This window comes from Wyeomyia smithii, chromosome 1, assembly GCF_029784165.1.
Source record: "Wyeomyia smithii strain HCP4-BCI-WySm-NY-G18 chromosome 1, ASM2978416v1, whole genome shotgun sequence".
Taxonomy (NCBI): Eukaryota; Metazoa; Arthropoda; class Insecta; order Diptera; family Culicidae; genus Wyeomyia; species Wyeomyia smithii.
Genome location: NC_073694.1, coordinates 10,727,871 through 10,755,160, shown reverse-complemented (window position 1 = coordinate 10,755,160; position 27,290 = coordinate 10,727,871). Strand labels below are relative to the sequence as shown.

Genomic DNA, 27,290 nt, shown 5'->3' with positions numbered 1-27,290 from the left:
AGAAAGAGAGAGAGAACGAGAAAGAGAGAGAGAAAACGAGAAAGACAGAGAGAGAGAAAAAGAGAAAACGAAAAAGAGAAAGAGAGAAAGAGAGAACGAGAAAGAGAGAACGAAAAAGAGGGAACGAAAGAGAGAGAACGAAAAAGAGGGAACGAAAGAGAGAGAACGGAAGAGAGAGAACGAAAGAGAGAGAGAGAAAGAGAAAGAAAGAGAGAACGGGAACGAGAAAGAGAGAGAGAATGAGAGAGAGAGGGAAAGAGAAAGAACGAAAAAGAGAAAGAGAGAGAACGAGAGAGAGAGAATGACAGAGCGAGAACGAAAGAGAGAGAGAGAACGAGAGAGAGAGAGAACGAAAGAGAGAGAGAGAGAACGAGAGAGAGAGAGAACGAGAGAGAGAGAGAGAGAGAGAGAGAGAGAGAGAGAGAGAGAGAGAGAGAGAGAGAGAGAGAGAGAGAGAGAGAGAGCGAAGGAGGAAGGTAAATTGAGAGAAAGCGAACATAACTAGAGAGAGACACGATAAACAAAACGAAAAACGATAAACAAAGAGTGACTTTAAACAGAAAGAGAGATTTTAAACAAAGAGAAAGAAACGGTTAACAAACAAAAAGAGAGACGATAAACACAGAGACAAAGAGAGAGAAAGAGTTATAGAACGATAGAGAGAAAGAGAGAGGGAGATAAAAAGAGATAGAGAGAGCGAAAGACGATAAACAGTGAAAGAGACGATAGACAGGGAGAAGAGAGGGAAAGCGAAAAGGACTAGAAAAATATAAATAATATTTAAGATTCGCTTAAGAAGAAATAACATGGGTATAAAAAACAAAACTAGATTGAAAACCTCGAGACTTGACAAAGGTACAAAGACCTTGATTGCACAAAAACAGGAAAAAAACGTGACAAAAAGTGATAACGGACGGTTTTTTAAGAAAATTTACAGAAATAAAGTAGATAAAATGACCTCAAACCAATGACGAATAAAATAAAAACAACAAAAAAAGAATAGAGAATTAAAAAGAAGATCAATGAGCATAAATATGAAGACACAGATAAATAACAAAAGCATCAACTTTGGCTGAGTGAGGGCATCGAACAGTAAAAGAGAGTCAAAACAAAGAAAAGTTGACTTGAAAAAGCAACGAAGTAAGTGATAGAGCAAAAGAAATTTAAAGATAAACAACGATAGAATGAGATTGAGAATACGATAAAATCAAGTGAAAAAATATAAAACAGGAGATGAGAGACCAAGAAAAGTTAAAAGCGAAAATTGTATGAAACGGACTGAGAAAACAAAATTCAAAAAGAAATTCGTTAGAAACAATGACCATTAGATACAGTAAAATATTGGAAAAGAAAATACGAAAGCAACAAAAGACAGAAAAAAGAGAGGGCAGACAGAAGAAAAAAAGCTAACCAATAACAGAGGAAGATGAGAGACAATAAAGCCTTGAGAAATGTCGAACCAAAAATAGATCTCAAAAAGTGGAACAAAAAATAAGAAATAGTATGAACAAAGAGCAAAAATTAAAAAAAACGAAGGATAAGAAAACATGTATAAAAGTGTGCCAATAGTCAATCAAAAATAATTAAAAATTGTATTTAAACAATGTCAAACTGTGCCAAAAACGAACCAAAATTGTGACAACTTGTCAAAAAGGTGAAAAAACCTTCAAAATTTCCCCAAAAATGTGCCAAAAACGTGGTATTTTTCTGTCTAAAAAATTTCAAAAGTATGTATTCCAAAAAATAGTCATACTTTTTTATGATTCAAGCTAAAAGTGTCAAAAATATGTTCAAAAGCACATTAAAAAACGTGTCGAAACTGTAGCAAATATGTGTGTCAAAAGTTTGTTGTATTTGTTTCAGATATAAATAAAAAAACTCATTTTTCAGTTTGAGCATAAAAACTAACAAAAACTAACCATAAGTCTGACAAAAAAGTTTTCAAATTGCATTGAAAGTATTCGAAAACAGATCAAAAAGTGGCATAAATGTAATAAAAATCTGTCAAACAAATGTCAAAACTGTGTCATAAACCAGAGAAAAATAAATGTGTCAGTAATGTGTCAAAAGAGTGTCAAAGGAAATCAGGTATAAACTTGTATTAACAAAGCGTTAAAATGTATCATAAACAAATCGAAAGTGTTTTAAAAATGTTGAAAAACTGTATTGAAGAGTTGAAAAAGTCCAAAAAACGTGTTAATTTTGTGTTGAAAAAGTTTCAAAAATCTTCCAAAAATGTTACAAAACAATAAAATAAGATGAAAAGTAGAAGAAATCTACATTAGAGCAAAAAAGGAAACAATTATAATGAATAGAAAACAAAAATTTGGAGAGCAATAAAACAAAAATAATATTGATCCCAGAATATTCAATATACATGAGAAAGCGGTACATAGAATGGACAGTATCTTCCTTCAGAGTTACTCATCCAGACCATATCAAATATTATTTTGAAGATAACTTCAACCAATGCTAAACACAGTCAATTTTGGTTGAATGGTTAGAAGCATCGAAATAGAGATTTTAATATAGAGGTTATGGAGCAATCTAAGTTAGAATGTCTTCACCAAATGACTACTTCCCCCCGAGTCAGAGCCAAATCTCCGAAAGAGTTCATTCTCCCCAAAACGAGTGCACTTAATTTTTATTTTTATCCGAAAACGCTCCTTTTACCACCAGACCAATTATTTCTCACCCAGCGACGACGGCGACGACGCCGCAGGGTGATAAATTGACTAAACTTCTTGATATCCTCAAGTGCCAATCAACTCTAAACGACGTCCTAATGAAAACGCCATCAGATAACGATCTCCCCCAGCGTTGCAGTCTGGTTGGTGGAAAGAGGATCACACTCTCTGTTCGTATTTCATTTCTTTAAGAGGAAATAAAAGCAACTCACCCGAAACTGACAGTGCAGTTGCGTCAAGATCTGCAGTGGATCGTTAATCTCACCCTCAGTCCATCAATCTTCATTAGCAATTCAGCCAAGCGGTTGCTAAAATTTTGACGTTTCTTATCCGCTAGTAGGCGTCGGTGGGTTGCGTTTTGGTGCATAGTTGCACACTGAGCAGCGTCTTCGGGACTTAATTTGAATTGAAATGTCAAAACATTCACACTTGGCAGCGACGCATCGATTTTATGTGCAGCTGATTGCGATCAGTGCCGCGCGAGTGTGTGCGTTCGAATTGCCCCATTTTCTTGTCGCGATGGTGAGAGGGTAAGATCAAGTACGAGGGGCCGGCCGTTGACGTTTCATTTGCGTTGAAACTTAACCTCAACTCAACTGGCTGGCATGGCGGTTGATGAATATCAATGCGATCTGCGAAGCGAAGGAAGAGGAGATGCTTTTACGTGCTGGAAATGTTTAAAGAGTTCAGTCACTGTTCTTGCTCGCGTGTGCGAATTTTATCTTGATAATGGTTTATCCGATAACTGTGGCATTCCGTTGACTTCATCACTAGCTAGAGTAAAGTACCGTCTAATGTAGTGCGGTTATGCATACACAATTTCATTTGTTTACTTCGTTTGTAGAACAACTAAGTGTGCATTTTATTGCCCCAATTTGGACCGGTTCTCGGTGCTTGCTTTGATGACAGTTCACTGTTGTTTTTTATGGCTTCTGTTAGTTTACGTGATCTTATGACAAGCTTACTGTTTTAATCATGTTAGAGTGGAGAATCAATTGGAATGAACAGTTGTAGGGAAACGTTCACCAATCCCTGGTTACACCGCGTGACATCTGACCATTCGGCAGGCTATTTCGGGGTCATCCCATCTGTTCTCCAACTTTCAACAACTCCATTTGAAGCGTGCGCGCAAGACGAACGCGATTGCGCGCGCGTGAAAATAAAGAAAGGCGAAACGTCGTCGTTGGCGGCTCTAGGGGCACTGCATTCCGTCCGGCTTGGCGCGGTCGTATTTCGACTGATGCACGGGTCTGTGGCATGCAACGAGCCGCCGCATGCCGCGTTCCTTCGTTCGATCAAGGTTGAACAGATCGCGCTGATAATGACTGCTGTGAGACGAGAGTACCGTGAATAGAAAATTTCGAGGCATCAAATAAACTGTAAATAAAAGTCGATATCGTAAACTGTTTCGCCTGGAGCATTCCCATCCTCTGCCTCGCCGCTTTGCGGAAACGCGGAAATTCAACCAGGGATGGTTGGATTTTTATGAGATTTTATTGCATCGATAAAACACTCGTCTTGACTCAATTTTATTTCAATGCGAAATCAACCATGCTTATTTTTATTTCCTCGCTCGGTCATTATTTCGATCATCAACAGTTGTTTGTGGCTTTCAAATTCTATTGTTATACCATTTTACTACGGCATCTGATGATTAGTGGCAAACAAGACAAGATTGTTTTGGTGCTTGCGGCTGTCGCGACACATCGCATCGTTATCCATAAAAGAAAGTCGATGTTTTTTTCCATCTTAAAGATTCAATTTGTCGAAGTATTAAAAAACATCATCTATTTTGGTTTCCAAAAACAGTCTTTTCGCTCTATTTTTTCAATTCAAATCTAAAAACAAAGTTTTCTTCGGTAACTTTAATCAAAAATACGCCAATTTTGACGAAAAAACATTGTCGATATATTGTACAGATGAAGAGTTTTCACTATTTCTATTTTAGACCCTTTTGATATATTGATGTCTCCGTTTAGGGCAAACATAAATAATATTTTTTGGTATCATTTGAAAGAACAAATCTCGCGTAATTTTTTAAAAGGGCCTATCTAACATTGAGAGACTCTCTTTGTTTACTTTCTCTTTGATCAATAACTATGTTATATTTCCCATATTTCATGACACTCAATGCATAGTAAGCAAGACAGTATTACAATCTCTCGATTAGAGGAAGAAAGCTTGGAAAATATTTATAATGACGACGTTAATAACGAAACAAAGTGAGTGAGGAGAGAATCTCTCATTGTTACTTAGGACCTTTTGAAAAATTACGCGAGAAATATTGTTTAAACATTGTGAAGAAATACCGAAAGTTGCTTAAAATTAGTTGATCTACAACTGTACCGATGAATGTATACATTTATTTCTGCAAATAAAAAAGTTAGTTTTTTTATTTAGTCAATTTCAGGACCACCCTAATTTTCATTTGCACATAAAAATAGACTAAATATAAGAAACAAGTTCTTAGAAAAAAAATTTACTCTAAAACCACAAAATCGCATCGAAAAACTCGTGTCCGCCTACATTGCCTTACTGTATCACTGTGCATTGTTGTTGAATTTCTGTGAGCGTTGACATTCTCACACACGAAACTGAATTTACTCAATTTTAGATTTAGTTGACTCAATTTCATACTTTCACAGAAAAAAATATGTTGCAGACTTCGTGCGTATATTGTTTGTATGTAAAACTAACACCATTCCGGGAGTTAAATATGGATACTATAATAGATGTAGCTTATCGAGGCACGAAGAAGAAATATTCAAATAATCAGGCCACGACGTGTAAATGATAAACTAATTCCAAGTTGCTATATACGTGGTTCCCTGTGTAACTTCACTAGCTCAGATCCATCACGGGAAGCAACTACGAAATGTGCGGCCGTCGAGCTCAAGCTCAATAATCAGGCCACGAAGTTTACAATTAAATGAATATTTCAATTACCTCGTGAAAAAGATAAAAGGAGAAACCGCACAATGGTTGTCAATAGTCGTTTATGGTTGTTGTGCAACTTTTAGCTATCAATTTAACAATTTAAGTATGGATACATATAATGTTGTAATTGGTTTAAAAGATTTATTATATTATATACAAAAGATATTCAACAAAACAAACATAATTAGTGATAACAACTGTTATGCAAAAACTATTATTTAATGTCTAGTTTTCTTCGTTTTGAAAGTATTTTTTTGTTTTTTTATCCCTCCGAATTTTTTGCTCTCCAGTTCTAATCTTCGTAGTCATCACTTGCAGCTTTGCTTTAACCAGAATATTTATGTATTTATTAGCTGACCCGACAAACTTCGTCCCGCCTATTTTTGTGTTTAATTTAATAAATTTCAACATTCCAAATTTATTGATTTCTTGCGATTTGTTTATATCGTTTGAAATTATTGGTTTTATCGGAATGACAACATCCTCGACTTTTGCCTTTAGTACATCACCTCTATTCCGAAAACACTCATATTGGGTGGTATTCAGTTATTTTCGTTGTTTTCCAGAAACTGAAAGTGGTCATCTTCGAATTCAAGATGGTGTCCAGGGTCAATGCTTGGCTTCTATACATTATTTCGATCACGGAAATATTCATATGCAGTAGTATTTGGCTTTTTTCCAGAAGTTGCCATCTTACAATTCAAAATGGTGTCTGGGGTCAATTTTTAGCTTCATGCATCATTCTGGTTAAAGAAACACTCATATTGGGTGGTATTTGGTCACTTTAGGCTATTTTCCAAAAACCGGAAGTCACCACCCTAGATTTTAAAATGGCATTTGGAGACAATTTCTGCCCCCTGATCGTCATTCTGGTTTAAGAAACACCAATAATAGGTGTTATTGAGTCATTTCGGCTGTTTTCCAGGAATCGGAAGTCACCATCTTAGAATTAAAAATGGTGTCTGTGGTCGATTCTAGCTCCTGTGTATCATTCTGGTATCGAAGCATCTCATATTGGATGGAAATCGATCGGTTGAAGAAATACCCATATTGGGTGGTATTTGGTCATTCTCGGCAGTTTCCCATTCACCGGAAGTCGTCATCTTACAATTCATAATGTTGTCTGAGGTCGCTTCGTAGCTTCAGTGCATCATAACAATCCCGGAAATACCCATAATGAGTGTTATTTGGTCTTTTGCCACTGTTGTTAAGGAACCGGAAGTCGCCATATTGGATTTCAAAATGGAATTTTGAGACAATTTCTGGCCTCTGAGCATCAATCTGGTTAAAGAAACACCCATATTTGGTTGTTTTTGGGTCATTTTCGGCAGTTTTCCAGTCACCAAAAGTCGCCATTTCACAACTCAAAATGTTGTCTGAGGTCGATTTGTGGTTTCAGTGCATCATCACGATTTCGGAAATACCCATATTGGGTGATATTTGGTCATATCTCGCTGTTTCTCAGAAACCGGAAGTCGCCATCTTGGATTTCAAAATGGTATTCAGAAACAATTTCTGGCCTCTGAGCGTCATTCGGGTTAGAAAAAACATCCATATTAGGTGGTATTTGGTCATTTTCGTCTCTTTTCCAGTCACTGGAAGTCGCCATCTTACAATTCAAAATGTTGTCTGAGGTCGACAAACGTACAAACCGTGGAACACCACCCAATGATTGCCTCATACATAGGCGAACTTTATTATTATAAAATATTCAGCCGAGTCTACTTCACAATAAAATGTGAATTTTTTTCAGTGTACCCATTAGGGTAATATTATTGTCAAAAGTTGCTCTATTTCGCATGTCGTGTAGAACAAAATCAGAAGTGGCGCACCTAGCGGTCGAAAAGGTGACTAACGCTTCTGTCATTTTCAATTTGTCTTCATAATTTCACGTAAGTGAACTATATTGGTATTTAAAATATTTGCATTTGGTTTCACTGTGAAACTTTTGAAAAGCTTCTATCTTGCCTTTTTGACATTTTTTTTCCTATCCCGGTGCTGTACTAGCACCTTCTAGCCAGTGCTGTCAGTAGCAGGCTGTGCGAGCATTTAGAGTGAATTGTTTGAAATTGATTACCTATGTCGACGTCACATTGTGAGGTAGATGTGTTTTCATTTCTGATGTGATGTGCTTCTAGTAGTTTTATCAGATCATTAGGCAGGTGGTATAAAGAATTAAAAAAAAATGTTTATATTGATGATTATTTCGAATTATATGGTATCAGGAAATATAAAAAAATCTGGTAACCATGAACAGTCAACAATAACGTAATAATGCTGGAATTCTGTACCGTTTCACCTCAAGATCTTTCCGCCAATCTTTGCAGAGAACTTGACATATCTTCAACCTCTTGATTAGTGAACGGTTCTGGCGCTCCACCAGACCTTTCTCTTGAGGCCAGCAGGGAGTAATCCGACTGAATGAGACTTGCAGAACCCCTCGAAATCGCGGATGACAAATTGACGTCCATTGCCGAGACTATAGTTTTCGGATAACCAAGTCCTACGAAAATCTTGTTCTTATACCTACTAAAATAATCAATGATAACCAACTGATAACCTGTGTAGGGAACAGGTCCCTAGAAATTAACCCACGTCCACCCATTGAGCCTCGGGTAACCTTGGTCTTTGCATTGGCTCCAGTTGGCTCACAAGACTTCACAAGCATCAACAACTTTCTAACTCAGCCCGAAAGCATGATACGGTTTAATGATTTCAACAGCGTAGTTCCAAACACTCCCTCAAAGCTGAGGATTCTGGGCCTCCTTTGGAAGTTTTTTCTACCTTCTACCTCGATTGCAGCAAGTTCTGTTACATTTTGTACGTAGTTGATCGATATCAAGATCTGGAAAAAAAAATCAGAGACATAATTGACTAAGCCTAGAAAACTTTGCACTTCTTCACCCGTGGATGGTGCTCTGAAACTATGGTTTGTTTGTTCCAAAATACTCGACGACGCAGAGCTGTATGCCACTACGGGTTGGTGCGTGGTGCAGTACTGACAGTACCGGACCAGCAGTGGGAGATACTAGGCAGTCGACTTAACGCAAAAGTCACAAACACCCGGACGCATCTCCAACGGAGCGAGTAGTGCCACTTCGATCATCCAAAACGCGCTGATTCGCCCATTAAGGCCGATACCAGTAAGATCCCAATTATGGCAAGGAAAGCCAAGGAAACGGACTTGAGTCAAATTATGGTACCACGTCTCTGGGCTGGCTCCTGTATCGAGCTCCTCTAGTAAATTCGTGTGACAGTGGCTTGAAACGGCGAAATGGTACCGTTCATTACCCGGTGGGTATCAGTCTTAGAACCAGATTTCCTTCCCTGACTTTCGCCGGTCAGGGGCGTCATAGTTGCTCATAAGGTGCTATGGGCGACCTACCCCAGCCATGATTTCACTGCGTCGGCATAGACCACCATGGGACTGCGTAGGCGACTACTGCACCATGGACAAGGATATCGGCTGGAATAGGGCCCAATAAACAAGATGAATTCCACAAATGAAAACAAGAGACGGGCGTGGAGGGACTACCAAATCCGATTTCGCGAGGGGGCATCCAGCAGTCTCCGCAGGAAAAGGCGATGTCGGATGCAGGAAAACCTGGGACGAAAAAGCTCCAGGAAGTTAGGAAGCGCCAAGACAGAGTGGCAACAAAATGACCGCCAATGGCCAAAAAGGCGCAGAGTTGGGGGCGCCTAATACTCAAGACAGACGGGTTAAAGTACTCTGCTGTTTTGAAGAAAATGAGGAGCGAAACCCAGCTCAAGGCTTTAGGGGCTGATGCGCAGACTATCCCTCGATCTCGCACTGGCGACATGATTCTTGAGCTCCGAAAGGATGCGAAAAAGGCACTCACCTCGGACGTTCCAACTTAAAAAACCTGGACGAAATAACCGAGGAGTGCAACGTTGCACAAGCCTTCAAAGCAAAGTGTGGAGCGTAGATGACCACCTTACGACTAGCGTCAAGTTAAGGCAATAGCAAGGTCGGCTGGTCAGCGTGCTCTCTGGGTATACTCCAGTAACCGAACGTTTGCTTCAGGTGCTTCGAGGGAAGACATAAGTCCTGGACCTGCGAGAGGCCCGATAGAAGCCAGTTATGCAGGTGCTGTGGTGGTGCAGACCATGAAACGAAGGATGGAGGGGAGTCTCCCAAGTACATGATATGTTCCGGTAAACGTCAAACTCCGTATGGGAGGCCCAGGGGCTCAGCCGGCAACCCGTCTGCGAAACTACGGGCGTAAGTGCGACGTAACTGTACCTGAACCACTGCAACACGGCTCAGTAGCTGTTATTGCTGTTGTCAGATATCGCCATCGTATCGGACCCCTACCCTCCCAGGCGATGAGCAGTTCCCCGGTTTAGGAGGTTGTTTCAACCTCAAAAGAAGGGTACACGGTCGTGGTGAACGGAGTGTTCTACCGCAGTTGCTACGTCGTCTACTGAAAGGTTCATCCAGATGGGCGACCTGTTATCCATGGAGCTGACGTGCCTAAGGCCGTTGGTTGTGGCGGATGACTTCGACGCTTGGGCTGTCGGGTGGGGAAATCGCTGTATGAACCAGAGGGGTCAGATCTCATAACCTCTGGCAAAGCTCAAACTACATCTGGTCAGCTATGAGACTGAAAGTACATTCAGCAGAAATGGTGCGAAGTCGATGATCGACGTGATGATGGCGGGTAGACGATGGCGATTAAGGCAAGTAAGATGTCTTGGTTTTGATATGAGAATCCGTGGAGTGATGCCTACAGGATCGTAATTTCCAAGACCAAAGTCGTATTGGCACCTGCAGAACAACATCCGCGATGCTGGAGCGTATCATCGACGGACTTTTTCCACGTTACTTAGCCTCCGGCGGTCCTAAATCTTAGATACAGACCAGGGATAGTCGGCCATCCTGCCGAACATCCAACATTAATACCATTTGAGGCTCAAAGTTTCAGGAGAGGGGGGGGGGGTGTCGAGTTCAACAGAAAAAAATTCAGGTACGGGTCGGGCACGGATTTGAAAAAAGCCAAACCCGACCATCTCTAGAACTCATCATGATTGCTAACTTCTCCAAGATGATCTGCATGGAATTCTGAACCTCGCAATCAGGATGGCTATAAGAGTGACTCCGGGCTTTTCTGGGCAGTCATGCAGAGGTGCCTCGATGACTGCTTCTTTCCGGAGAGGTTGAAGTGGCAGGGATTGATCTGTATGCAGTGCTTCGATCAACATGACACAAGGGGCATACGAGGTCATTGTCAATTATCAGATGGCAGCGAGAATGGTCCAATTCCGCGGAGGATTGATAGACGCATTCCGGAGGTATCCGGATGGGTCGGTGGGCACCATGGAGAAGTGAGCTTACATCTGACACAGGTCCAGTCAGGCCATGGCTGCTTCAGGCAGTATTTACACAAGTTCGACTACGCCTGGTCCCCCATGGGTCTAGAATGCGTGGATGCGGAGATAACTGCTGAGCATATCTTCTTCGAAAGCCCTAGTTTTGCGCGCGAGGAGCAACATGATGGTAGCGAGCGGGCCAAACAATACAACTTGGTTTGGAAAATGTGCAAAGACCCGAGCATCTGAAGTGCGGTTTGTGCAGCCGTCTCTCAGATAGTCCTGAAGCTACAACGTATGTGGTGGGTCAACCACTGGGACTGGATGAAATCACCAATCTCTAGGCTATGGAGTGCAACAAGGGTGCATGAAGCACAAGAAGCCATTTCCTGACGTGAGTTTTAACCGTCTTTCGTAAAAGATAAGTGCTGAAGAGGTTTTAGTGGGTTCGATTAAATTCAACCCTACTCCAGGTGCAATTTACTTAGGTGTCTGTAAGCAGATTTTTCCGCCATCTTGTGAATAAAACACTGGTGACAGTGGCAGTTAATTTTGTTCAAAAGCTTTTTTTTATTAAATTATATGAGAAATTCACCCTTAGCTTTATAGGGAGGAATTTAGAACATAGTACGAGAATTATTTTCAAATTTGGCTCAGAAGTGCAGGATAGTAATACCACAGATTACAGACGTCCAAGCTAATTTCGCTTCATGTGTAGAAAGATGTAACGGGTTTTTAGCATGTCGCAATACGCAGTATGGTGGCGCTAAGAACACTTAGTAGTCAATAATTTTATAACATCGATAGTTTTTCAGCTCTTATCGATATTATCGCAATAAGAAGGGTTGCCGTTTTTGATGTACAAATTTTGAGCAGTCGTAATTTGTACATAATCGACAATTTTATTCAATCCCAGTTTATATTTGCGAAAAAAAAAGTTTGTTCTAGTGTTGACTTGAAAAAAAATACAAAAACCACACAAAATCAGTGTTATATCGTTGCAAAAACAGCGACACTCTATAATCCGTGAGAATTTTTCATGCCATCACTAAAGTGGTTGAAGTCGCAAGTTGCAGAAAGATGTCGTTAGCATTCCAAAAGAATAAGAATATGAAATCTTACACGCGATTTCTGGAGTTTCTTTTTGTTCTAACTTGGATGTCTGTTATCTGTGATAATACAAACCAACTCTTATTAACAGTTTGGATGGCGTATTTCTATGGTAATGGTAGCTTGGTATTTCAATTCGAAGATGGCGAATTCCGGTTTCCCGTTTTCATCGAACTGTGTCTAGTGAAATTGAAAAAAATTGACATTGTGAAGTAAAACTGAAGGAAACTGACCTTCAATTGAAAATAGACCTGAATTAAGTAAAAATGAAATGAATTTTGAAAACTATTTAAGAAAATTAGAGAAGATAATTGAATTATTGAAAAAAGTCTACTCTAATATTCTACGTCTCTTAGTGCATTAAAAATATAAGTTCCAATAAAAACCTAACCTAACAAAAACACGTCTAAATCTCGAGTTCCATGGTGTACTGAGATGAATCAAAAAATCTTCCCCGAAAGCGCTACTAAAATGCAATGCAACTCCCGCACATTCATTTCCGGTTATTTCTGCCTGTTGCGAGTTGCTATTATTGACCCACGCTGATTCACGCTGATCATAATTGTCAATCAGCTCGAGGGGCTCGAGCGAAAACCGATCCGATCATGCCCTTTCCACAGAAGTTAAGTTCAGGTGCGACACGTAGGTGTCACCTGCGTTGGCGACGGCGATCACCTACTCAACTCAAGGCAGCCTTCAGATTTCTTGCTCTTGAGAGGCATTTCGTAACCCTTTTTTTCTTGGTAAATTTGTGTGAGTCAAGCTGTTTTTTTGTCACTATTGCGGATAAGGTCGTACATACCGACAATACTTTGCTGATAGCTCAAAACTCAAAACCGCAGCAAAGAAACAATTCATACGCTGTTTACATTCCACAGAACTGCCAAGTCTGGTGCAGCTGACGACGCTACATAACCTCACTCTCAATCTGACACACGTGCAGTTGGACATTTACGGCAAGTAACGTGCTGAGTTTTTTTTTTTTGGTTCGTCTTCTTCCAACAACGCGACATCGTGTCGATGTTCGTTTGCGTAAATTGTTGATTATTCACTCATTTCACTAGCCCTCCCCGTCACCTTTGAGCTTTGATTTTTTCGGGGCCGGGTGACTTGATGTAGAAAAACTCGACACCAAGGAGGAAGTTTACTAGCCATTTGTTGCTGATTTGTAGTGTAGAGTATCATCCAAGGCACGCTTCGATGCTGTCACACATGCCATAAAACTTTCACGCGGCCAAAATAAAGCACTGTCTCTCTATTTAGCTCGAGATTGCCACATTTGTTATAGTTTTGTTGTTTGACAGACGAAATATGTCATATATTATAAACGTTAAACCACCAGATTCGAAAGTATTTATAAACTCCTAATCTAATTCGTTTGCACCGTTAGGACTGGATCCGTGCTTCCTCTCTCTGAAAGGTGGGTGACGAACGGCGGTAGTTCATCTGTTGAAGTAGATTAAATTAGTTGCACACTGAGAAAAAAAAGACTCGCTTCTAGGCTGATTATTGTCGCCTTTTGTTGTTTTGATTTCTTCTAGTGTACAGATAGCTTGCCGATTTTATTTTTTGCATCATTCTTCGATAAACAAGAGTAGAGTGCTTAAAGCCTGGAAACGGTCGCGTTAGAAACAGATCACTGTCTGCTGTCCGGCTGTCAGAGCAGGCGAATTTCTAAATGTTTGTTGAAACAACACTTGAAATGGGACTGCCACCGGGAGCTGCTGCTGGACTGGTTTTTGCGGTTCAAATATTCAACAGGCCGTGTTTTGTTTACGTTATGAGATTCATACCTACTATTTGCGCAGCTTCTTCTGATGTCATCGATCGCAACGGTCAACCTGAGAACTGCAACCGGCTGTCATTTCCATAAGTAAACAAAACTGCTACAGCTTCCGAAGAACATTTTATTTTCTGCCACATCCAGAAAAGGCTTGTAAAATTGTACAGACCAGCTTCGTATGCTTTAATTTGGGTAAACACCAGCCCAGGGCTTACTTTGATTTGTCCGCAGCAAAAGAGTTGCTTTTATTGCCAGTTTTATTAGACACATCTTGTAGTGTAATAAAATTTTATTTCAATCACTTTCGTAATTTGCCATTATAGTTCAAAGAAACTTGTTTCTCAATGTGTTTTTTTCTTCTTCTTTTCATTTTTCCCCTCTCGTCTGCCGGTGTGTCTGCCTGCAATGACACTTTTTAGGAAACTCGTTCAACGATAAAAACGAACAAGTCGACACCAAGTCGAACCAATGGTTCGGAGCGACCGTGGCCAGTGCCGGCGTGGATGGACCTTTAGTGGTGAGTATTGCAACCTCCGTTTTGATCCTACCCCCGTTATAGCTTGCTTGTTGGCCTACTTTGATTCCACTGTGGGCTAGAACTTACCCGCGTGCGCACGTGTGTGTGTGTGTTCACATGTGCGTTGGTTGTTTTGATACGAACTTGCGGCTTTGACAGTTCTGTGGCTTGCGGTTAACCCTGTCCGCTCTGGGTTGGCGTGCTCAAAAGGCACGTCAAAAGATTCGTATCTATTTTCTTCCACAGTTGTACTGGAAATTATTGTCTCACGTGGTTTCCGTTGTAAATAAGTTGTTTCCACAGATTGGAGCGTTTGAACTTTATTCCATAAAACAAATCATATCCGAATCAAAGACGCTAAACCTAAATAAACTTTTCCGCTAAAATTATATTCCCAGGTGGGAAAATCCCCAATTCATTACTAGTTTCCCACCTTCCACCTTTATTTGTTGCCCTCTTTGAACAAAAACAGATATCCAATCACGAACCGATTGACCGCGTAGCGGCAGGATAGTAATCGATATCTGTTGTCCTAGTTCGGGTCGAACCGAATCACGAACCACAATCGGCAACCTAATGTGAGCACTCCGCAGGCCATCATCAAGGTGTGGCCTGTAATAGTTACGACGGCAATGATGATGATACGGCAGAAGCCTCAGTCGACGGTTAAAAGATTGAATTTCCCGCTCGTAAATCTGCCGAATTGCAAACAACAGCTAACCTACGGGAAAAGGCGGCGGTGGCGGTTGTCGTCCTTGGCTGGTTTAATTACCACGCGTCAAGCCAAAAGTCACTGAAACTCGATCACGGCTGGCAACATTCACCCTTCGAAAATAATCAGGGTTGCCAGCTCAAAACCCGCTGCTGTAAAAGATTGACACCGTCTGCAAAATTGGGCCTTTTGATCCATTAATCGGAGTCAGGCTGTGGACCGAAGCAGAGCGGCGGCAAGCGCCGCTTATTGCCACCGTTGAAGGTCCCCAATACATGTGGCGGTATTACGGCAGGTTGAGGAATTATATTGCACGAATGCAAATGGGCATGTAGCCATCGTTGTGGCGCAGCGGGACCATTAATTACAAACTGTCATCGGGAATTATAGCGGTATATTTGCTGTGAGCAATGAGCTATGCACTTCTAGAGATTGGGAAGCCTTGCAAACAAATTACTCTCCGCGCAACCACGGGGCAATGGTAATGGCTGCTTCTTCATTAATAAACCGCACAATTACCGCGTGAATCGAACGGATTGTCCTATCTCGAAAACCGCATCAATTGGATGATTAAGGAAGAGTTGTTCTCTCGTCAATCATCATTATCCATTTAATCAGGCCCGAAAAAGCGAAAAACGCGACCACGATGATGCTAAATAGCGTATTATCTCTGCTGCTTCGAGCCGCGCGCAGTCCACAACAGATAGAGTCATCCCCGTTTCGTTTCATTCCCTTTGTCACGCTTTCTTTCTCTCTCTCGCGCACTCGTTGCTGATTGTGTGAGGAAAGCCGAAGAGAAAGATAGAGGAACTAAAAAAACTATACCTACCATCATCAAATTATCACCGCACCGCGCTTAACCGGATTGTACAGTGCAGAACGCGCGCCGCACAGTGGGACGAATTGTAGTGCGTTTACAGGACGAATTCGATTACCCGGGCTTTGACTACCCGGAATTTTGGACTCGATTATCCGAAATATTTTTTTCTCTGTTTGTTTCTTATTTTTATTTTGAAAATTTTTTTTCGCCATGTTTGGGCATGTTTGGTTTTGTCCGAGAAATCAATGAGTTTTTCTTTGCTTCTCAAAACGTTCTCTCTTTTTTCCATGGAAATAATTTCTGGTTATACCACTGCATCGTACAAGTAAACGCTTTTTGTGATTCGATTATCAGGAAAACTCCATTATCCTGAGTGGCATTTTTCTCGATTCTCCGGATAATAGAGTCCGACCTGTACAAAGTACTGTCTCTCTAAAAAATTAAAATATTTAAAATCATCCTTGTTTTCTTATTCTTTCTATTTCTTCGTGTCTAAATTTCCTCGAGATTTTGAATCTGTTTAATACTTCTTCTTATTCGTTTTGTTCACTTCTAACTTCCCTTCATAACTTTTATTCTTCTACCCATTTTTACCCATTCGCTAATTTTTAAAGAGATAGATTTATATTTCTTTGTACTATGTTCCGACTCTGTAACTGAAAAATATGAAAAATGATACCTTTAAGAGAATCAGTTCTTATTATGGCTTTAACTTGCTGTTGTTCATTATACTGACCTCTCTGTTTACCTATTAGTTTCAGTCAATATTTCACTCAGTCAATTATTCGTTTTTTATTGCCTTTTTCAAGCCTTATCCTATCGTTCTTATATAAGCCAACAAGAGTGATGAAATTTGGATCCGTTACACTCCTTATTATTCCTATTTATTTTTTCTTATTTAATTTTATATGTGTTTTTGTTATTGTTGCATTCTCTTCTGCATTCTGATACATCCGGAGTGATTCGCGTTTAGGGCGCAACTAACAAAATGTAAACAAATCGTTTTATTACACCATTGGTTTCGAAAAGACTCACACAATTCATGGCAAGAATCCTTTCTTTTGTATAAATCGATAAAATTATTTAGATCAAGTTTTTAGTAAAGGGCGATAAAACAGTTTACCCAAAACGAAAGATACTTTGGAACTAGGCCCTTTACATTGTTTTGAAGCAACGGGCTTATTTGCGAAATATTTCGTAAACAGGCGACAGTAAAGGGCGCTACTGAAGAAAAAATAAAAACAAGGCGAAAGAAAGATGGGCGTATCTCGTTGTCAGAATGCTTTAAGGCTCATTAGGAAAAGGTTAGAAGAAAAGCGCAGATTTAAGCCATAAACGCACAAATTTAATGTAGTATTGTTAGGAAACTATAATCCAGGTTTATTTAACGTCGATTTTTGGTATTGATGTTAATGTAAGTCACTTCCTTTGAAATTACGGTTTGAAAATGTACTTGCAAATTTTCAAACTGATATTCCCCAATGTTTATCTTTTGCCAGTTGCGCCCTTATCGCAAATCACTCCGGATTCCTAATTTCTTGTTATTTATGCTCATTGCTTACATAGATAATGTTTATCTCATTTCTCTTTTAATTTATTAGTTATTTTATCTCTAAAGGCCTACCCTCACTTATTAGTTTTGTTTTAACATTTCGAATCCCGCAAAAGTTTTCAAAGTTTTTCCCCATGCCTAATTTATTTATGTTTTTTTTTTTTTTTACTACTGTATATAAATCTTTTTAGTAGTTTGTTATTAGTTCTATTTCTAATTTGTTTTATTTATTTATTCTTTTGTTAAATTGCGCAGTCAGTCCTCTCCTCCCTGATATTTCTCGCACAGCAGTTGAAAGCGCTGTAAAGGAGAACACAAAACGCACTGTAAATGGTTGTAATTTTTTTAGTCGATGAATTAATTAGAAAGTTTTTTATCGAAAGCGTGCTGGGAAGGCTATTTTGCTCATACTAAAGTTTAATTTTATTTCCGTGGCTGTAGAACCTTCGAAATCTTCGAAAAGTATTTCACAACAAATTACTTTGCACTACTTGCAATTCGTTGCAAAACATCAGCCATTTTGGTTTTAGAAAACCCAAGTTTTCCGAAAAAAGAAGAAGATATTTCAAAATGCAACAAACAGGAAACAAAACCAGGCCGGGTCTGACACAAAAACAACATCACCCTGGAAGAAATATAGACCGCACCAAAAAGTAGGGGCACACTGAAAATATGGCGCCTTTCAAACGTGATCTGTGCTTTGAAATGGCTGCGTACGTTTGTTTACATTAGTTCAGTCATCTCCGTGTTGATGGTTTGCGAGGACCTTCGCTAGAACGCCGTAAAAAATCGTGTACAAATGGTCGACTTTGCCAGAACTGTCGCTGAGAAAGTTGGCGAAAGATGAAGGAGTAAGCGTCAAAGCCGTTCTTACTGCGTTCCGCAACTAATGCCGAGAAGAACTCTTTCCAGAATTTCTGGAATTTGTGCATGAGGTGGTGAGCAAGTTGTTACATCTGTACCGAACGTTGTACGTGCTATGACTTGGTCTGAAGACATACAAGAAGTAACGTATGCCGAAAAGAAGTCTAAAATAAGCAGCATCGAGAGCCAGAAAGTTATACGAAGTTGTGAATCAATAATTTCAAAGTTTACATCTCAAATTAAAGATTCGGTGTTATGCTTTGTAAAAGCACAATAGAAGAGGAAGAAATCAAGGACAATATTGAAGCACAACAGTCAAACGAATCAAGCGAATGGACGAAAAATAAAAACTTTATTGATACTTCAAATGTTGAAGCAAAAAGAATCATCATTTATCAAATTTCTAAAACCGGCCATGTATATTTTGTTTATTGACCCGAAAAAATTATCTGTACAGAATTTCAGCTCATTCGACCATGATTAAGGAGTGCCTCAAAGTTTTCCAAGTTTTGATATTTTAACCCTTGAAAATAGACATCGATAATAAAAAAAAATCTAGTGCAAGCCCAAGTAACAAAACTAGTTTTATGAAGGTTTTATAGCGCTGTTTTGGCTGTTTTAGGCGCTATAAAATTTTGATAAAACCAATATTGGTACTTGGGAGATGCCTAGTAAACATTAAAATGATTCACCAGACCACATATAAATCCACATATAAGCACAATATAGCAGACTTTGATGATGACATTTTTTCCATAAATCCCATTGCCACCCTAATGGACACAGTACTAACTGTATCCAACCAACAAAGTGTGAATTGCTAACAATAAAATAAGACTAGACTATCGACTATCGGAGAAGACTAGTTATCGTAACTCGAAGACTCTTCGCTTCCGTTGACTACATAACTATTTCGCATTCTTCGGACTGTGCTCCGAAGAGTTCATCGATGTTTTTCTCGAAACTTCGTTCACGAACCGACCCCAATAACTACGTTTCTTTGCTCGGACCAAGCGTTTAAACTTGTTCTCAAGTTCCGTTTACCGATTAAAGTCGACGGGCTTACCTCCCTCCCGGAAGGCCCTTAATGCGTCGGGTTTTCCACGAAGACATCGGAATACTCTTTGTCCCACCACAGAGTGGGAGGCCGTCTATTATTCTGTACGCCGATATATATCGCTTCGTTTGGGTTTGTAACGCAGCGTCGAGAATGAAACCCGCGAGAAGGATATACTCTTCGAGTGGAGGAAGGTCCTCGTATAACTTACAATCAATGTTACGGGTGAGGTCGTACGGAATGTTAATCGGTTGTGCGTGGTTTGACCCATTGCACAAGGGTCCAGAAACCAAAATTAGGGGGAAATTTAGGTCTAGAGCTCTATAGCAACATTTTAGAGAAAAACTTTTTTCTACAAAGTTGTTACATATGATAAAGCGCTCATTGAAAAATTATCAAAAATTAGGGTGACCAACATTTTAGATGCAATCAAGTATCTTACTTTTTTATCTTTGTAGATAGAAAAAAAATTTGTTCTACAATGTTATAGCTCCATTAATTTTAAGTAACTCTGTAAAAAAAAGTTTTTCTCTATCTTTGAAAACAACCGATTTATATTGAAAAAACATATTTTACGCTCTAACTTTTTTATTTCAAGTTTCATCTCAAAACTGTCTTTGAACGACTTTTAGAGCTTGTTAAGAGAAACAATTTGCAATGCTGACATCGTAAATATCTCAAGTTTACTCAAAGTTAATTATATTTTTCATCAAAAAATATGCGTTTTTCATTTGTATCTCATTCTTTTTGGGGCAAACATAAAAAATATCTCTTGGTCTAATTTTGAAGGGCATACTTGACTCTATAAATGGAGGAACTTTAGGAGATATGTTATTTTTTAAATTTGAGTAAATTCAATTTAAAAACAAGCCGAAAATTTCATGATTTTATACATTATGCATATAAAAGCACCCAGATTTATTTTTTGGTATTTTTTCTTATAACTAGACATAATTACCTTCAATTTGACCCAAAAAGATCAAAAATCGATCAACTGGTTCAAAAGTTATGAATTTTCGTTAAATTAAATACATCGAACACAGTCGTTTTTTATGGTCACCCTATTTCGAAGTTGGTCACGCAAAGTGCTTCAATTGTGCTCAAAATCGCAGGGATGCATCTATGTTGAAATTAATCAAACCCGTATTTTTTCGTTGGGTTGTTAAGGGGACCAGCTCCGAAATAGGGTGACCATAAAAAACGGCTGTATTCGATGTATTTTATTTAAAAAATTCATAACTTTTGAACCAGTTGATCGATTTTCGATCTTTTTGGGTCAGGTTAAAGGTAATTACATCTAGTTATTAGAAAAAATACCAAAAAATAAATCTGGGTGCATTTATATGCATAGTTTATAAAATTATTGAAATTTTCGTCTTGTTTTTAAATTGAATTTACTCAAATTAAAAAAATAACATAAAAGTTTCTCCATTTATAGAGTCAAGTATGTCCTTCAAAATGAGACCAAGAGATATTTTTTATGTTTGCCCCAAAAAGAATGACATACAAATGAAAAACGCATATTTTTTGATGAAAAATATTAATAACTTGAGTAAACTTGAGATATTTACGATGTCAGCATTGCAAATTGTTTCTCTTAAAAAGCTCTAAAAGTCGTTCAAAGACAGTTTTGAGATGAAACTTGAAATAAAAAGGTTAAAGCGTAAAATATGTTTTTCAATATAAATCGGTTGTTTTCAAAGATTGAGAAAAACTTAATTTTACAAAGTTACTTGAAATTATTGGAGCTATAACATTGTAGAACAAGTTTTTCTTCTATCTTCAAAGATAAAAAAGTTAGATAGTTGATTGCATCGTAAATGTTGGTCACCCTAATTTTTGATAATTTTTCAATGAGCGCTTTATTATATGTAACAACTTTGTAGAAGAAAGTTTTTCTCTTAAATGTTGCTATAGAGCTCTAGACCCAAATTTCCCCCTAAATTCGGTTTCTGGACCATTGTGCATTGGTAATCGAAATTGAGACAGGTAGATGGTCACTCCCATGGAGATCCAGGATTACGTTCCATGTGAAATCCAACCGTAGCGATGTCGAACATAATGATAAATCTAAAGCGCTAGGTTGCGCTGAAGGTTTAGTGTCATGTGTCATATTCCCATTATTAATTGTCATATCGAAGTCATCGCAAACTTATAGATTATGGCGAATCGATTATCATTTAAAGGGGAGCCCCAAGCCCCGCCATGGGAGTTGCATTCTTTCAAAATTAGCCGTGGCGAGGGGAGGACCATTTAGCAATTAACTGTTATGTTGAAAATTTTCAAATACCAGTCCACAATATTCAAGAATTTCAGCTGTCCAAATTCTGGCTGAGTCTTGCACGAAAAAGAAAGAATAGTAGAACATTTTGATGTTCCTGGAAGTGCTGGAAACTCCTTGCGAGATAAATTTAATATTCCCCAACCCCGGAGGGGTTTACTTCGGATTTTCAACAGCACTTTTTGTTTGGGAATGTTTGCCGTTTCAAATGGGGACCTTCTTTAACCTTTCCTAGGAAGTTTAGGAGAAGAGAGGTTTTTCTCTTCCTAGACTTCCCAAATTCAGCAAAAGAAGGTTCCCTAACTGAATCGTCAGAATCAGGCTCGTCGGATGAGAATACCTCGTAGAGATTCGGGCAAATCAGTTTGGTGGCAGCGGACTCCTTAAGCATTTTTGCGAAAGTGCGCTTAGAGCGCTCTTTCAGAGACCGCACGGATAGACGCACCTTGTCCACGAGTACGTAGCTCGGTAGTGTAGACCCGGTGAAAGTCACCCGAGCGATACTGAATGCAATTGTTAGCAAACTAGTATCATTACCGGCTGGAGGCAGGGTTCTTTAAAACGGTCGGTTCCAGCTTTCAGTGGATCCTCGACAGTCAAACTCGAGTCTAAAATTCTCTATTCTATTGTTTCTTGAATTTTCTCTAGTCTATTAATTTTCATCGACGTCCATATCTCTTTTCTTACACGCTATAGGCATAGTAAAAACCCTAGTGCTTCATGTTTTGTTGTAAGTATATTTAACATCTGTTATTCTTTCTGTTCCCTGACAAGCATCATCCATTGGTTCTCTGTGTAATTACAGTTGATCTGGCAATAACGGAGTAGCAACCGCGGGCGGTCAATCATGCTCATGCTCATGCTCTGTTATTCTTTCTGTTCCCTGAATTTCGTTCTGCTCTTTCTTTCAATAGTTTCAATGGTTCAGCCAGTATGTTTTTTTTTATTCCTCGATTTTATTTGTAAAAATTTGATCATACTTTTTATTTTGTTTCAATTTTCCTCGCATTTTTCATGTTTGTGATTCTGCTTTTTATTTTCAAACTTGTTCTCTTTATCTCTCCAGCTTCGTTGTTTTACAAGACATATTTCTCTTACATTTATTTTTATTAGAGTTTCGTAATTTAACTATGTCACTGTTTCTCCAGCTCCATGTTTTTAGATGCTCTCTATGTTTCTTTAGTTTGCTCTCTAATAAAAAAAATTTTTCCCACACCAAGCCTGTTGTCGCTCAATTTTAAGGCTTATATTACTTTGGTTTTATTTGTTAATTTATTCAAAGTTCAGAAGATTGATTTTCCTTTTTTAACCTTCGTAAGTTGAGTTTTCTGCTACGCTTTTGCTTTACCACCTTCTTGAATTATTTTACTTTTTTATTTATTATCCATTCCGTGTTTTTTCTTCGATCTAGAAGTTTTTTTTGTGATCTTCAAGTTTTAATATTTTTTTTCCTTATGGTCTCGTTCAGGGTATTACAAAAGTTCACATCATTGGACAACGTAATTTTAATTCCCTGACAAAAAAAAATGGTCTCGTTACGATTACACTGGTAAATACAGGTTATGCCCTAGATCTCTTTTGGCCTTTACCGTATTTTTGGTTGGTATGTATTGTTTTCTTTTGTTAGGTTCAATACTTTTTATTCCATAAATTATCTTTGTTCTCCGCTTTTAATACATTCAGATGTTTTAGCTGTTTTCATCGGTGTACATTTGTTTTTTATTTTGCTTTATCTTTTCAAAATTATTTTATATCCCAAGTTTTGTCACTTTTTGCTGCTATGCTCCAAATATCCCGAGTATCACATTCTAAGTTCTATGATGAATTAGCTATACCAAACAGTTTAATTTAAGGAGTCTTCGAAACCTCTGTTCCTGTGGGTCACAATAGTTACAACTGCGTATTATAAAAATGAAGTAGGAATCTTTCATCGCATTGCGATGGAAACAGGTTGCTTAGCTGCTTTTAAAAACTGCGTTTTCAAGCATTTACAAATTTTGACCCCCACTTTCCCCACTGTGCCCTCAGAAGGTGGCAGGCAAAGCAAGCCAAGCAGTAGAAGAGCAAACCGACGCAAAGCCACCCGTGCGTGCATGTCGAAAACAAAGCGAAAGCACTCACAAAACCAATTGGCCGCATCGAGGGCTGGTCTGGTCGGGCAGCGTTTGCGTTTATAATCGAACACCGCGCACACCCTCCGCGTGGCTTGACTGCCTGCTGCATTCCGATTGTGACCCAGTGCGCGCGCACGGGATGGCCCGAAAGATAAGCGAAATTGTCGATTGAAGCGCGCGGCGGAAAAGAAGACTTCCCCACGACGGACTGAATATTAAACAATTTCGACTCTGCCACCATGCAATTTAAAACTCATCCAATCTTCGTCTATTACCGTGTGAGGATTGGAGACTAAGACGGTTGTACCGCGGTCACGTCGGTCTGGAAGAAAGATTATCACCAATAATCGGCGGACTATTTGCTGGTTGAAGTAAGATTCGTTTACAAATTGCTTTGAAAGTTTTGTAAGTCTTCCTAAAAACGACTCTACCCAACTCAGGGTCGGAGGGTCGACGGTGAAGCGTATCGCCGCGAGTTGTAACTTAATAACCTGCCACGCATTGGACCTGGCAGGTCGGGAATTGAGCCGGAATTACAGTTCTGGTTGTAACTGATCGCTACCTTTTGGAGAGTCATTTAATCACACACGTGACACGGTTGGGCTGTTAGCCCCTCAACTTCCGCTGGTGAAATGCATTTGGAGTCGTTTTTGTATTCGTGTGTGTTCGTGTTGTTGTAAACCAGATTGCTCACATTTTATCATCAAGTCGTAAAACAGAAAATCAGAAATGCTCGCGACGTTTAATCGGAAGCAGTAATTTGCAATCCACTCAGCCTGCGCTCTGATTGCGCCTGCTGCGATTTCGGCAAGTCGATTTGATAGTCGACGGCGAAGGACACTGAAATCGAACCTGTCACAGTCGCCACTACCAGCGCCAGCTGCGATGATTGACCCAGTTTCCGAAGGGAGGGCGGGATTATTATGTACCTACTCTGTAAAATTACCCTGAAGATAGCGCGCGGGATTCATTGTTAAGTTTATGGCAGCGCTTTATTTCTCTCCCTCACAAGGTCGCACCTTTCAGTGCAATCATTTCGCGTCGCGATGCAGATTGCTTGCCGAAGGGATTACTCACAAGGTTTATGTGGCTTTTCGAGCAGACAAGTGGATTGTCTGCTGAAACGATCCAAGGGTTGTTGAGAAAGTATTGTCACCAGTTCGTTCGTAGTAGGCTACTGTTATGAGCAGGGTTGGAAGATTTGTTTAAAAACATGCTATAGGTTCATTAAATTCAAGTTAAAATCAAATATCCGGAGCTTTTACAGTTCATATACCTCTTTTGTTCCTCAAGGGATTATTCTGGACAAATTCATTACTTGCAGAAACCACTGTTTACTGCTACTGCAGTGGAAGGGATTTACGATAAATATCACCTGAAAACGTATAATAAAACAAGTTGATATCACCAGAAACCGTCAAAAGGCCGGATATTGTACACTTTGCTCCCACCCACTTTTGCCGCTGATCAGCTTCGAGGGACCACGAAAAGTAGTTTTCCAGAACGAAGACACTAGAAGGAAAAACCTCGTGTGCACCGCGTGACATGATAATATTTCGCCTGCACGAGAACCGAACGACGGCTAGCCGAAGGTGGAAATGATAAATCGGATGACCCATTAACATTTTCGACACCTTCTAGCAGTTTGTCTATCCTGGTTCTGATTCTGACGATGGCGAATGTAACTTGCATCATCATCATCATCATAATCAGGGTTGGGAATGGGACGGAAAATGGACGCGATTTGAACAAAAAATGGTGTCACATTTCACCGGTGGTGTGATTCGGTATATTTGCTCCAATTCCGGCCTGTTTGATGTAGGCTGGACTTCGGAGATCGTTTTTCTGTCATCGCGTAGCGATGTTACGACAGTTTAGAACTTTTACTTTACCACCCACACAGTGTAAACAAAAAAGAACAAGTCGTCGAGTGACATTTACTTTTCAAAACAGACTAATCGTCGCTTGCTTGCTTGCTTGCTTGTGTTGCAAAACCGTTGTCATCGTGACTTGCACAGCACACACCTAGCCAACTCGGATTCGACATTTCCCATTAGAGAAACATTAAACTTTCTTTCAACCGCAACCCCACTCCGGCCGTGGAGCTCCGCCGAAGCCCGGTTTGCCCGGTTAGTCGTTCGATATGGACAAATCAAGTGCTGCCACACTAGGCAGGCAAGTAGCCGGGAGAGTCGGAACACAGCGAAAACAACAATAAAATCGCATTGTTTTGACCATTTAGGGGTCTGCCCGGTTGGTTGGTCGGCACAGGTCGTTTTTCTTCGTTCGGACTCTGCGGCACGGTAGCCGCTCAAGGTGGCAGGAAGACCTTAAGGTTGGACACGATCGGTCGCTGTTGCTGCAATGAACCTCCCAGTCCCAGCCCGCCAACTTCGCTAACCAGCAGCAGCAGAAGTTGACACAGAAGAAGTTATTTGTCCGGTTGTAGGACGCGCGATGATACCGTTCGATACTGGTTGCCATATTTGAGAAATGGCCAGCTTCTTTTTTTTCGTTTCTGTTTGTGTGTGTTGTGTTGTTCCCTCTGTGGATCTTACATCGGGATGTGATTTGTAGAATCGCGAAGCGCGAATGAACTTTCCTCTTTACGATCCGGAATGTACTTTTGATTAAGCTCAATTTGTTCGAGCGCTATCCGGGGCGAGCGATGACATTTGATCGGGGTGAAACGTCTTTTTTTTGTCGGCCTGCTCTGTTTTCGCGAAAGGATTCTACCAAATGTCAAAAACGATTTTATTTTCTCGTGAGATAACGTTTTTTTTTGCTCCTTCACAGGCATGTGCTCCCCGTTACGTATTTCATCAGCTGCAGCCCCGGAAGGTGGAACGAGTGGAACCGGTGGGAACCTGCTACATCGCTCGGAACAATATGCAGCAGTTTGATGAATATTCGCCTTGCCGAACAAGTAAGTTTACCGAAGTTTCTACTTAAATTTGATTATGGAAGGAGAAAGTTAACACATCTTCGTCGGCTTCAAGACTTCAAGAGTGATAAATGTTTCCACAATATCCACGCTACTATTTCAACTCACAGTTGTCGATTATTTTCCTATTCAATCCGAGTCTATTGGACTCATTATCGCAGCAGTTTTATTCGACTGACAAAAAGCGCTAATGTTATTTCGCTGTTTCCAACCATCATCATCGCTGCCATGCCCTATTTATTTGGGATGAAAAATCTTCATCATGTAAGCGTCGTAAATCAACCGGATGGTGGTTATTTTTGTCTTTCTTCGAGAAAGGTACAGCAATCACTGTGGAAAGCTATGCAGTTCTAAATAATCGAATGCTCAACTTCCACTCTTATCAACTATATCTGAGTCTATCAACACAATTCTTGTCTCCGATAAAATACCTAGTTGCCTCAGAGCTCGCTATTGAATTTTGTTATTGTCAAACTTTCTACTTTCTAGCTTCAAAAAGCATATAAATGTAGAATGATCCTAGTTACGGTTAGGTTGCATAGCATACCACGTCTAAAATTTTTAGAGAGGAGATTGAGTGG

At 39.7% G+C, this 27,290-nt stretch overlaps 1 protein-coding gene across 5 annotated transcripts in view; it reads left to right on the top strand.

Moving 5' to 3' along the window:
* The window catches only part of LOC129722405 (integrin alpha-PS2), a 180,590-nt gene that overhangs the window by 65,009 nt on the left and 88,291 nt on the right, over positions 1-27,290 (top strand). For all 5 annotated transcript variants that reach the window (XM_055675850.1, XM_055675813.1, XM_055675822.1 and 2 more), the window contains exons 4-5: positions 14,268-14,365; positions 26,562-26,691. In XM_055675850.1, the coding sequence (XP_055531825.1) occupies positions 14,268-14,365; positions 26,562-26,691 (228 nt within the window). The remainder of the gene's footprint in view (positions 1-14,267; positions 14,366-26,561; positions 26,692-27,290) is intronic.